The 13,794-nt window shown below is 44.6% G+C and overlaps 1 protein-coding gene across 1 annotated transcript in view; it reads right to left on the bottom strand.

Moving 5' to 3' along the window:
• Positions 1-7,354: 7,354 nt before the first annotated feature.
• The window catches only part of LOC143016576 (partitioning defective 3 homolog B-like), a gene marked incomplete at its 5' end in the record, with an annotated part of 77,837 nt that continues 71,397 nt past the window's right edge, over positions 7,355-13,794 (bottom strand). Inside the window, 3 exons of the mRNA XM_076170975.1 lie at positions 7,355-10,769; positions 11,246-11,380; positions 11,552-11,770. Of these exons, the coding sequence (XP_076027090.1) occupies positions 10,643-10,769; positions 11,246-11,380; positions 11,552-11,770 (481 nt within the window). The remainder of the gene's footprint in view (positions 10,770-11,245; positions 11,381-11,551; positions 11,771-13,794) is intronic.

The following is a 13,794-nucleotide window of genomic DNA, read 5'->3' as shown; positions in this document are numbered from 1 at the left end:
CACAGTCACAGTGTGTAACATAGAACATGTGGGCGTCGCCGTAGAGGAGCGGCGTCCTGCGACTGTGAGGTCACACATGCAGGACGCAGGAGAGGAGACAGTGAGCTTCAACAGGACGAGATGTAGTAAATGTAGCCGTCAGCCGTGTTTATGTTCCCTCTCCGTCTCTCTGGAGTCTGTCTTTGCTCTTTGCGTGTTAATGTGTGTCCAAGTGTTTGTGATGACAGTGTGTGTGAGAAGCCTTACAAATGTGTGTGTGTGTGTGTGTGTGTGTGTGTACACCCTGTTGCTGGTGAGTGTCCTACAGTAGAAGGCTGACTGATTCATCGTCTTACTCGCGGTATGATTGAGGTTTTACAAGTCCAGAGACCAGAATGGAGGTAAACACACTACACAAAGGAGGAGAGGGACGATTTAAACATGTCCGGCCAAAAAACACACTGAACTTACACGCCTTCAAACAGCTCTAGCCTCTGGTTGGGTTACCCCGGGGGTCAACCACGTGGAAGAGCAAGCAGCTTGAGAACCCGTCTCTCCGTTTCAAACCCAAACGTGTCCCGTCTGTCCGCAGGTGGCTCATTATTCAGACTTTTACGATTACGGCTGCGCGGTTAAAATATATTAGAGTGTGATTTCGGTGAGCGACACTTTCTTCGGCGCGGCGTCGCCATTCAGATGAATAATAGACGGATCGTAATCGCCACTTAAAATGAAACGACACAGAGAGAATAATTTCACACTTTGCTTGTTGGCTTATTTGCATTTGTGGACGGGCTGCTGGAGCGGAGCGCCGATGGACGGCACGATTTTTTGGGGGGAAATAAATGACATCCACGCTTGAATACTAAAACGTGTTTGTGAGTGAGTTCATGGCTCTTAGCGCGCGCGTGTGTGTGTGTATGTGTGTGTGTGTTTGTGTCGTCTCAAATGTTGCCTCGGGTTCTCTGATATTATCACAAGAAAAAAGGAAAGCTTTATGGACTCGGCGCTCGGTTTCAAATGCTTTGGGGGTTCCGATGGATTAGTTCCATATCAGCTTCCCACGAGGAACAAAAAACAGTCCTGGATGCGGCTGAAGGCCTTTTATCCTACATACCAAAAACGTGGTTTGGCACAGGAGGGGAAGCTTTGTTCAAGGGCTTTATCCCAATTCACCAAACCCTCAAACTCTCAGAGCTCACAGCTGATCCACACAGAGATCAGCAGAGGAGACGTCTTAACCCCCCCAAACACGACGCCGCCGCTTTTCTCTGAAACTTCCTGTCATCCATTTGCCTTCCTCCTTACTTTTACTTGAGTCTTTCTGCTGCTTGAAATCGGCTTTTGCTCTTTTTGTAATGTTGTTTCTTCAAAGATCTTCCGAGAAGACACTCACCTGCACACGCACACACACCAGATCTGCTGCTGCTCCGTCTCCGTTCATCTGGCTCGGTAACGTTTCCTCTTTCGTCCAGCATCGACTCTGTGATCTCGAAATTCCCTGCAGTGTTCCACAAGCGCGTCGTCGTATCTGCCGGATTAAAATGAGAAGAAGAAGAGTTGATTCCACAACATCCACATCAAATCCCACAACAATCCCAGAATCAGAGGGAGAACTTTAAAGGCACATTACGTGATTCAGCACTGAGAGGAATAAAGGCTGCAAAGTGTGTGTTTCAATCATCAAAAAAATACAAGAACTGGGACTTGAACAGGGAAATTTGTCGTTTTTTCCCCTTAATATCTTCTTATTTAAGTCACCAGCAAACTAAAAGCAAAAAACGTGTCAGGTGAGCTTAAAACTTCAAAGCCCAAAAAGACAAACAAACAGATAAATAAATTTGTCAGTTTTGGCTTGAATCTATTTTCTCTCATTTTATTTAATTGTGTGTCTGTTTTTCGGTGTGTTTTTTTTCCACTCTCTTCACATCTCGGCTCTGAAACGTTCAAATTACAGCAGCATCAGACAAATAGCAGCAACCGAAGCATCAGAGCGGCACACAGACGACAGACTAATTACCTCATAATGTGGCTGCTGCAACACTGGGAACAGCTGCGGTTCTCAAACTGTGCTACATGTCCTCGCCGCTCGTTAGAATCACACTTTAAGCATCAACATGAGGTCAGCTGAAACGGAAATACACAACAATTCAAGTTACTAGCACACTGTTTATAATACGCTTTCAATTCTTTTTAAAATGAATAAGAAAACAACTTTATGATGAACAAAGATAAACATTCAGGACTTTTTTCCACTCAAAACTCAAACACTTTAACGAACACTTTTACCTCCTTCTTTCTCCTTTTTAACCCGTATATCCATGATTCACTCTTCCATTCATCCCTCACAGTTACCTGGGCAACATTCCGGGCCTCGGTCACATGATCCCAGTGGGATTTTGAGAGTTTAAGATGCATTTATTCGCCATTTTCATGAAGTCAAGACATGGAAGTGACTCAGACGGAGAACGGCGGAGAAAGGATGGAGATGAGAAAGACGGAGACATTTGGAGGGGTCTAGACCTCGTCCATCCAGGATACGAAGGAGCTTAGGGAGGGAATCTGTCCCCCGATTCACGGTGCCAGAAGAGCGACACAACAGGATGACGGGGCTCAGAGGAACTTAATCTGGGATTCAAACCCTCCACTAATTCAAATATTGATTCTGTAATCCATCCATCCATCCTCTGCAGCCAGACAAACTCACAAACACAGACACACACTGATGTCTTTTAGGGTTTGGGATGAAACTCCACACAGGAAGGCTCGAGTCAGACCAGGCTGGATTCAAACCCACAACTCCATCAGGCTCTGATGCTAAAATACAGTATAATAATGAAATCATGGATTGTGAGTGTGTGTGTGAGATCATGGTCTAGTCACTGACCTGTTGTCACCATGGAGACATGCAGGACTCATATGAGCTCTCAGAATCAAACCACGTTTCTAAACTTCGGCTGCTTCATCGTGTTTCATGCCAAACGTTTTCATTCTTCGCACCTCTTCATCTTCTTCATCGCCATTCTGCAGTTTTTTTTATTAATAAAGCAAATTAAAGCGGGTGACATATTGGATTAGTGACGGATCTGCATCACAGACACACCAGCAAGTCTGCAATATCCTTTTCTGTCCACTTATCTTACATTTTGGCCCTCCTATCATTTATCTTCTGCACATCTTCAGAACTCCCTCCTCCTCATCCTCCTCCTCTGATCTTCCTCCTCTCCTCTGTCCTCGCGTGCCCTCTTGTGAAAATGATGTCTATTTTCCCCCTCCAGTCTCCCATCATGCATTTTGCTTATTTTCCATTAAACAGAGGGTGGAAGCAGGTTAATAGCCTCCGTCTCTTCCCTCCAGCTTCCCTTCTGTGGACAATTTCAACACAAAACATCATCCGCCGTCCATACAGGAGTGAGTGAGTGTGTGTGTGTGTTTGTTTCTGTGAAGGTGAAATGCATTTTCAGATAAGACAATATAAAATCATGTGTTTAAAATACATTATATAAAAAGGTCAACAACAAAAAAACACAAACATTTGATAGATGTGAGAGAATCAAAACAGGTTGATGGATAAATCTAGATTATGAAAAGAGACAAGAGATTGATTTTAATGAACCTGAGTGCGTTCCTCTGTGAGCTTTCACACTTGCTGGAGGAAGATGAAAGAAAAGCAAACAGCCGCTGAGGTGAGCAGAAAAAAAATCTCTCACCACGTCAAGGAGATGATCGCTGTTATTTCTTTTATCAGCTCCTCCTGTCAGACTCACTGCTGCTGGAGTGAACGTGTGCGTGGGTGTGTTTATTAAGTACAATGCTGAGTGCTAGTGTGTGTGTGCATGAGTGTGTCCAAACCATCTCCTCCATCTTCTGCTGCGTACAGTATCCTGGTTCAGGTCATGGCGGCAGCAGATCTCCGTCTCCATCACTGCGTTCCTCAGCTCCTCCTGGGGATCCAGAGTCATCCCCAGTCTTTTCCCAGGTCAGAGAGGATACACAGTATGCCATGACGGCACATTCTGGTGCCAGCCCCGTGGTTGAATGAGTCTGGAACATCTCCTGAGGGAATTGATGATTAGATGACCGAACTACTCGGGGCAGCAACTCACTCATCAGGCTCTGATCCAAAACAGACTATCAGACTAGACGAGACATTACAACACAAATAAAACATCTAAATCCACTTCTGTTGTGGAAGCTGAGAGCCAGCAGCGCGCACACACACACACACACACAAACACAACCCAAAGCCCATCCTGTCCCCCCCTCAGCTTATTACAGCCTGCATGCAGAGGACAGTGTGAGACAGTGTGACAGTGCATGTAAGAAACATGCCAAGGTCGCCACTGGGTTGGACAGTGTGTGTGTGTGTGTGTGTATGTGTGTATGATGGGAAGAGGGGAAGCAGCTGCTGTTGGAGTTTACCACAAATTATAACTGTGGCACCGGGAAGAGGGGAAATGTAATTTTTAAACACACACACTTAATAGGATATAGACAGCATTCTTAATACACTGTCCATGACCTTCACAGGATGGGAGTGGAGACACACACACACACACACACAAACACACACACAGAGTGCAGAGTTTGCCATAAACAGCACTGGTTTCCACTGGTTAGGTATGTGGACCCTGACTGGTTCACACATTCGCACAGTTTAAAGATGACCCTTTATCTCCATTTCAAAGGCTTCATTACCACTAAAATGTGCTACAGGCGGGAAAACTTTCATCCCAGCCTGAACCCAGCAGTTTATTATCATATATCTCCAGTAAAACACAAGAAAAGTTCAGTTTTCTAACGATGCGCCGCCCGTAAACTTTTCACCTCTCTGTGTGTGGAAGAGACGCTTGATCTCATAAATCAAACATTCCTTGAACCTGTTCCACCCGGAGTTACTTCCCACATCTTTCTGCTGAATGCGATTAACAAATCGGATCACTGAAAAGAAACGCTGACATTTCACCTCTTGTTTCACTTCTGCAAAAAGTACCGACTCGTTTCCAGAGGCGACGGACGGATGTGTTCACGGGCAAACTGACTCAGTCGTCCTTAAATTCTCAAACACACACACACACACTTGAATCATGAGTCTGCGATCGTAGGAAAAAGGAGAATGTAGGTAGATTTGACAGTAATTAATGTGGATTTTGTGAGGCCTTTGCAGTTCTAAGGACAGACTATGAATACAGTGTGTACACCAAAACAATCAGGAGTCACCAGAACAAAAAGAGACAGACACTACCAGACTGCCAATAATAGCTTCTACTCAACAATACCTTGCCAAGTATACACACACACACACACACACACACACAAACTGCCAGCCACTCATAATAGGGGAAAATCTTAATTACAATGGCTTCAAATGCTTATTAAAATTACTAATAATAACGGCTAATAATTACACCGTGCCAAACCCGGCCTGGGAGCAGGCTGGAGCAATTACACAGCCAGTCAGTCAGTCAGTCAGGCAGCTCAGCCAGTCTGTTTGATAAGGCAGTCATAGGCAGACAGACCTTTGTCATTGAGGAATAAACATGTCGGATCATCAGATAGAATGCAGCACACACACACACACAGAGACACACACTGCCCTGAACCCATTTAACTTCATGTCAACTAAACTGCATTAAGTCATTTATAACAAGGGGCCGAAAGCCTCTAACATGCACCAACAGGGGGCGGAGGGTAAAGCACCTTGAACTCCTGGCTACTTTAATAAAACTACATATTCCACTTAAAATGTTTAATAAAAAATGAGTCTTTCCTCAGGGAGCCACAGAAATAGAGAACGCTCCAATCTTACCAAGCACTCACATGAAACAATATGTTCTTCATTTAGACAATGAGCTCTTCAGAAGATTCAATACAATGTAGCATAGAGGGGAACTTTACTATTAGAAGAAAATAGAAGAATAAAGCAGTAAAACCTAACTACCGTAATGAAGTATTTGTACTTTGTGACCCACATATACATCCTGTCTATCTAATTAATGGAAGTCCAGATCCACTTACCCTTTGGCTCCAGTTCTGGTCCAACAACTAAAATGACAGAGCATCTTTGTGGCGCCTTAATTGATGAATATCAGCCAAGCAGGAGGTCAGAGGGGGAAGAAACGCGGCCCAGGTTCCTTCATGTAAATGCGGATCACACTTGGCCAATACTGGATTTGCGGCGATGCGATAGCGGCCAAATCTCATTGTGAAACAGTTTTAACGAATCTAATTAGACAAGAGGGAAATTCTCTGATTTGTGGCACAATGGATGCTGGGATATAGACTCCAGTCTCCCATGACCCCGCAGCAGATGGGTGGATGGTCAGAACATTGACTAATATGTGTGTAAATGCGGCCTTTGATCCCATCTGACTGGGTTAACAGCTTGGTTGATTTCGAGCCTTCGTCAACACAAAGGCATGTTTGTAGATCCACGAGTGACCACTGCGTAAAAGTAAAAACCAATCCTGGCAGCGAGTAAAGGACAATTTAATTACTTCTTTCCTGTCTCCCCATTGGCTGAAGGTCTGGGATATGCTAATTAAGACTCAGCTGATAAAAACTCTCCCTTGGCCTGCGCGTCTCATTACTGGAAACTCCTGTGATTGCAGCCCAAGTCCGGCACCCAGCATGTCTGATAAATACAGAGCACCCAGGCTGTGACTAAATGCTTATTAATGGAGGGGCTGTGACCCAGCGCAGAGAAAATGGAGCTCTGCCAGGGAAAGTCAAAAACTTTGGGCTGAAATCAGTGTACCTCATCTCACTTTTTAATTGATAATTAGTCTGGCATTAATTCTGCAGCCGTATCTATCGCTTATCACAAAAGCATGATTTATCTGCTGCTTAAGTGATGGGCTCAATTGTGCTGGGAGTGATTCACCTTGCAGGGTTTGGGGACATTAGGGAAGCAATTTCTCCTGACTCATATTTAATTAACCTTAGCAGCTGTCTGCGGCGCATATTGAAGCTTAGTGGAGTCGGTGTTATAGTGCGAGTAGGAGTTATAGTAGCGGTTAGCGTTGGTTGCACAAGAATTGAGGTTGACATTCGTCCGATAATGCAAACCCAAGGATCCCCAGTTACCAAGGAAGCTCCATTTCTGATTGGTTGTGAAGCCTGATCGCAGCTGACCAATCAGGACAGAGCAGGAGCTTGGGAAGACCAGAAAAAAAACAGTTTTCACTCAGTGTGCACAGTTGCTGCAGAAATGGATCCACATGTTTTTAACCCATCGGAACATCGCAAAGAAAAATAAGAAAACACATAAAAACATGAAATCTTTAGTGAAACATGTTTAAAATTGAACGTTTTAATGCAAAAAAGATGTTATATAAAACATAAATATAAAACATAGTAAAAACAATGATAGCAGTTACTGTGACAGCAAAATAAAAAGAGATTTGATTTGTGTGTTTTTTTTGTATGTCAATAGATTTGAAAATAGACAAAGAGGTTGATCAGTTGGTTCCTTCATTCACTGGTCTCTGTGCAGGTTGAGAACCTTGTGGAGGCCTCCAGGTTCGTACCGTCAACTATGTAAAAACGTACAACTCAAACAAACCAAAGAGTTGCATGTTTGACCCCTGCCGTGCTGAGTCACATGTTTGCTACAGAGCTCTTTCTGTCGGTGTGTGTGGGTTCCTCACCGCCCTTTGTACCAAACAATCAGTGGCTCTGGCAGCACCACAACATCCAATACCATTTCATAAAACACACAAAGAAGAATGATTTTAAGAGTTACACACTGTATAGTGTGTACTTACAACATTCAACCAACACAAGCACACTTCTGTCACCATCTACCAACTGTCGCATGTCAGTCACCCTCTTTCTTTCTGTCTCTCTCTCTCTCTCTCACGTCCATACCTCCCTCCTGTCTGCTCTCCTTCAGGGCCTGACTCAGAGTTGAGGCACGCACGTAAATCGGATTCAATAGTGCAGTGCAGAGTTGCGCTCTTTCGTACTCACACTTCAGAAGTAACCGGCGTGGACTGGACGAGACTTCCTGTCATCATCTGAATGGAGTTACGCATCCGTGCAACTCAAATCTGAACAACATTTTGACTGAACTCTGACTCTGGCCCCAATAAAGCACATCTAATACTGGTTTATGTTTGATCCTCAAACCAAACCCAAACCTGAATGCTTTATCATTCTTGCCTTCATCTATTCTATCCACCCACCTCTCCTATCCATCTCTTTTCAGTCTATCATTCATTTCTTTACCTCTTCTTTTGCTTTCCAACAATAATCGCCATTTACGCAAACAAAGGTGCAAATGATTTGATTTTGAAACGTTATTTGAGACAAATTTCACATTTCAACATGTTGGACTAAATGAAGCCTTAGTTTAGCTCCTAGTTAAATGTGATTAGTGGTCTATGACTTTAGTGGTTAGATAGATACACAATTTTGATGTAGGCATGAGTGCAATTAGTCAGAATACGGCCCCTTAGCCAGCTCACAGAGACGTACCAATCACATCCTTCACGTCCAAACTACATGAACATGTTCAGATCCCACAGAGGAACACAAGTGAGCGTATAAACAAACGCCACGCCCTAAAATCTGCCATCTTGCCCCAGAATATATGGACGTGTGGGAGGCAAAAAGACAATGCTCAGGCACATTCATTGTCAAAATAGTAAAAGGCTGCGATGAATTAATGAGAACTACTGGAGTATGATTACAAGGTAAAAACAAACAGTCAGGATATTAAAAGTTATTCCTGGTAGAAAAGACGTCAATCATTTAAAGCTTTGGTTCCATTTCAGAAGGGTTTTCTTTTCCCAGTGGAATCATTTTGCTTTGGGTTTGTTTGTCTTGATTGGGTTGTGATTGACAGAAGGTCAGGATTTCATTATAGAATGGACAAACTGGAATGAAAAATAATTACTATTATGAAAAGTTTGTCAGGATATCAGCATTCTGTCTCCACTGTGCAGAAATGGATTCTCACAAACAAACTGAACTGGAAGTATCGGCGGTGCCAAATTAAATGAGAATGGAATAAACAGCAGTGAAATGGTTTAGAATGAATAATACGTTTTGGAGAGGAAAGGGACATTCATGCTGGAATGGTTCTTCACATGTCTCCATGTGGGAAACTCTTGATTTCAGTACAAACTACTGCTGAAATGTAATCGAAAAAGACGCATTGAAGTGCAGAGAGGAAGTCATCATGGTCGACATACAGCTCGGATTGTTGCGGTCCACACAGTTTTAGAACGGGGACAATTTGTTTCTCGTCCTGTTCTGACCTGTATGACGTCATCTGCACCCACAGAAAATATTCTTGATAAAAAGCAAACACGATGGTAGCATGATTAAAAGAACATATAACATGTAGATACGGTATACAGTGCTATACGGTGCTATAGTGCAGGTCAATCATTCATAATGTTCCATCATTCATTCACGTCGTTCAAAACAATATGTGATATAAGAGAATAGACTCAATCTGTACTTAAAAGCTGGTGCAGTGGCAGGGATACGTGAAAGCTGTGACCATGAGGGAGAAATGCATAGATTATACTCATTCAAATCACGACACTTGCCATAGAGTGAAGGCTGGACAGTGACCGTATACACTCTTCTTCATGGAACTATAAGTGGAGCACTACAGGATCATATTGGAATGCGACTTATCAGGTAGTTTTGTAGTGAAACACTGTAAAACCCCCTTTCAACACTTATTCCACCCGCTTCTTTTGAGACGAGAAGTTCCCAGACGAGTTCCTCCAGTCAGAAAACGCTGAACAAACACGGCAATGTACTAACTGTACACAAACACTACGATAAGAGTCTCTGCCGCTGATGTGACACGGATGAATACGAGCAGAATAGTGTTACCTTGTTAGGGTTATTTGTGGAGTTATTTTAGCGTTCGGCAGCCGAGCGATTAAACCGAGGGCAGAGCCGCGTTCTCATGCTAATGTGCTGTAGGTGGAGGAGCTCTGGAACATTCTGACTTTTCCACTAATCTTTCCCCATCTAAACCCTCAAGAGGCTGAAAGTCGGACCGCCGTGTTCCTGTAAGAATTTCGGCTGCTTCAGTCTACGGAATGAAATTCTGTTTTTCATAGGAAAAAGTCAAGTTTGTGAAGTTTTTTGTTGTTTTTTGTTACACACAGGATTATACTAGAGCGTATATAGAGTAACTGCAGGCTTCTGTTGTATGCTGGTGCTTCTATACTGACCGTGCCTCAGTGGATTGCCACATAACCCCGGTACACATATTATTGCATTTAAAGTAATACTCATTCCAGCATAGCGTGGGCCCTCTCAGAGCTGTGTCAACTCTTCATCATCACCAACCCCCTGTGCAGCGCGGGTCAGGTTACTCATTTTAAATGCATCCAATTACCTTTTGGCTTTTTGTCAGAGACCTAATCAGACTGGGGCGAAAGAGAAAACGCTGCTAATTTTACGACTCCGGGAAAAACTAAGGCGAGGACCCAAAGCCATTAAAGCGGCTTCAAACAACAGCTGGACGTGCAATAATTAACCTCCTTTACCTTGCTTGTCACTGTATCACCATTTATCTTCTGCATTGAAAATAACGGTGCTCAGATCACACATCTAAAGGGGTCAGTCGCAATGTAGGAAGCTGTGAAGATGTCCAAAATGAAGCCGTTTACATTCCGCTTTCCGTTTTCCATCAAACAGCAGCAGTCATGGGGTTCTTCTGTCTCGTGTTGGTTTGGTGTTGCTGCTGCTGCTGCTGCTGTCGTCTTCCTCCCTCCCCAGTATAGCCAAAGTGGTCCAGACCGGGATCCCCCAGGTGCCTGTAAGCAATCAACCATTTGCTCTCGTTTATGAAAGGGCATGTGGTCGGTCGTGTAAAACTGTTCCATTCCCTCTCCCGCCTTAAATATTCCAATATGCTTCCCTCAAAAGCGGTCATATACTTTTAAAGATGTGACATGTTGTTGGTGTTAGGTGTGACCCTCAGGAGCAGAGAGCAGCCTTCTCCTGTTTTGAGTCACAGATGAATTTATGACAGCAAAATTTCAAGGAACGTTAATTGCTGAGATAAGAGGATTTACTGTTTCCGTAAGCGAGTAAATATGCAGAAATACTTTACACCGAGTTCAACTTTGGAACTCTCATATGCAAATGTGTGAGATGTTGGATTCTGTCTGAGCGCTAAGAGGCGTAACCGGGGGGGAATACATGGAATCAGTTAAGTTTGTGAGGAAAAGAGGATTTAATTCCATCAGATTTTTACCTGATATCTTCTCCATCCTCAAATGCCTCCTACCTGTATCCCCCTCCGCCCCCGGCTACACGGGTCATCGTGTCGTACCGCAGTCCACGAAGCGGCGGGGTAGGGGACGGGGGCACATCCTGCCGCAGGGGGCCCCTCTGCTGCGGCTGTGGCTGCTGATGGTGGGGGCTAGAGGCCAAAAACAAGATGTGGTCAGACATTATGAGAACTGTGGGGACATTCTGAGAGGGCTGAATAAGAACTAGAGATAAGAAGAAGAAGAAGAAGAAATAACAGGGGGTCATGAATACAAATGCATACCAGGAGGTGATAAGATGTTGTGTTGCAGACTTTGATTACCTCGGGTGGGGGTAGTACCCTGGCTCCACACCTCTATGGTCGCCTGCTCGCCCGTATTGCTGGCTGCTGGGGTAGCCCGGGTAAGACGGGCCGGACTGGGCGTTGGGGTTGGGGTAGGACGGGGACTGGGGATACGCCTGGGAGGGCTGGGGAGGCCCGGGGTAATGACCGGACCAGGGAGGCAGCATGGTGTAGTCGGATGGATCCAACGGCCCTTGTCTAAGAGCAAACAGGAACACAATTACAACATAAGAAGAGATAACAATACAATAAAGCTGTTACTGCTGATGAACACCCTTCACTGCCTGGGTCCCCCATGAGATGTTTACTTGTACTCTTCACAGGAGTATAAATCCATTTGGAGAAAGAGACTTAAACCAGTATTAAACGGCTCTCTCACTTGAAGATTCTCAAGAGCAACCTGTCAATAAAAAACAGCCCAAAACATCTTTAGAAATCATGACAAAAAGTCTCTTTGGACGGGTGTGAGGACAGCCGGAGACGCAGCCAAGCAGCCCATCCCTGCCAAAGATCACATAGCAGCGGAATATAAGTGACATGTGACAGTTTTAAGTAGGCTACGGCTCAGTTAACATTCACACACACACACACACACACAGCTGTGGTAATCCAGTCCAGTCCTGTTAACGGATATCAATATCTTGTGCCCAGTGGAAAGCAAGTACACAAACATGTGTCGTCCACATAGCTAACATTATGAGGTATTACAGTCTCTCTCTCTCTCTCTCCATCTGTCTTTCTGTCTATTTCCTCCCCTCTTTGCGCTTATTTATTGTCTCTGTTTCTCTTATGCATGCGAGCATCTGCGCTTGTTTGTGTTTGTGTGTGTGCGTGTGTGTGTATGTGTGTGTGTGAGACTGGGCCCGAAAATCTTACATCATTTGGACCTGGACGAGATGGACTCAGATGTTCACTTGATAAACTTCTTCTTCATTTTTTGGTTATAGAGTCACATTTTGCCTAAGATGAGATCTGAGTGGTTGTGGCTCCACCGCCCCCGACCAATCACAGAGCAGAACCTTTTGCCTGGAGAAACTCTCCACATGCACGCACGGGAGGAGACAGACGGGAGTCAAATCCTGCAGATATGTGTAAATATGTATATGGATACTTGCACATACTGTTGTACACACAGAAATACTTGCACACACACGCACAGACAGACTCCTGGTGGTCTCCATGCTGACGCCTGTGTGTGTGTGTCAATTTGGGTGGTCAGCAGTGGAAAGTGTCTAACTAACTACATGCCCATCATGTTTGGGATAACTGCCTCTGCCCCTCCTGGCTCCATATCAGCTCTGTGTGTGTGTGTGTGTGTGTGTGTGTGTGTGTGTACATATTTCTGCCTGTCATCTGTCTTCTGCTTTTCAACTTATTCTGCTACACTTATTGTAAGTCACCCAGCGTCAGCATATCACATGTCTCGGATGTCTCTCCACTTGATGGGCTGTTACTCTTCTACCAACATGTCAGTCTGCCAGCCGCTCTGACCGTCTGTCTGCGTGTCCCACTGCCTTTTTAGGAAGTTATATTACCCGTGTACAAGCCTGTCTGCCAGCCAGTCAGCACGTCCCCCTAGCCGTCCCTTCTCTCAGCCTGTTTACCTGCCGCTCCTATCTGCGTGTCAATCCGTCACTCAGCATTTGGCTCCTGGCCTCGATAATGTCACCGGCGGCCGAGATAAGAGCGGTGGAGGAGGCGATGGTGAGGCAGGAAGAAGAAGGCAGCCAGGAAGAGAGAGAGAGAGAGGGGAAGAAAAGCAAGCGGAGGAGGAAGAGGAGCCATGTGAAAGCAGCAAGAAAATATGATGATCCTTGTGTTCAGTTGAGTTATCCTTCAAGTCACAAACACTGCTTTGGATGGACAGTAGAGAAATTCATTCCAGGCGAAATGAAAGTGTGACAGTCACAAAACCTTTCTACCATTATGAGAGTGAGGCTGTGTGGTGGTGAGGGAAGAGATCCAACATAAAAAAAAGGTCTTAGTGACTGCAAGACTCCATCCTGACGTTGCACTCCTGATGACTTGTGTGACTTTGTGTTCAATGACCTGGAGGATCATCAGGGGAAATGAATCTGACGCCATTCTGAACGCAGCAAAGGCAGATGCTGCTGCTACTAATATACACACACAGTATGCAGCGTAGTCAGTGAACAAAAGGCCCCACATTATCTATGGGATAAAGATAAGGGAAAAGATAAAGGAGAAACAGCAGAGAAGAG

The sequence above is a fragment of the Genypterus blacodes genome, unplaced genomic scaffold (assembly GCF_046128005.1).
Source record: "Genypterus blacodes isolate CSIRO-AG114 ecotype Tasmania unplaced genomic scaffold, CSIRO-AGI_Gbla_v1 ptg000235l_1, whole genome shotgun sequence".
NCBI lineage: Eukaryota > Metazoa > Chordata > Actinopteri > Ophidiiformes > Ophidiidae > Genypterus > Genypterus blacodes.
This window is presented reverse-complemented; position numbering and strand designations above follow the sequence as displayed.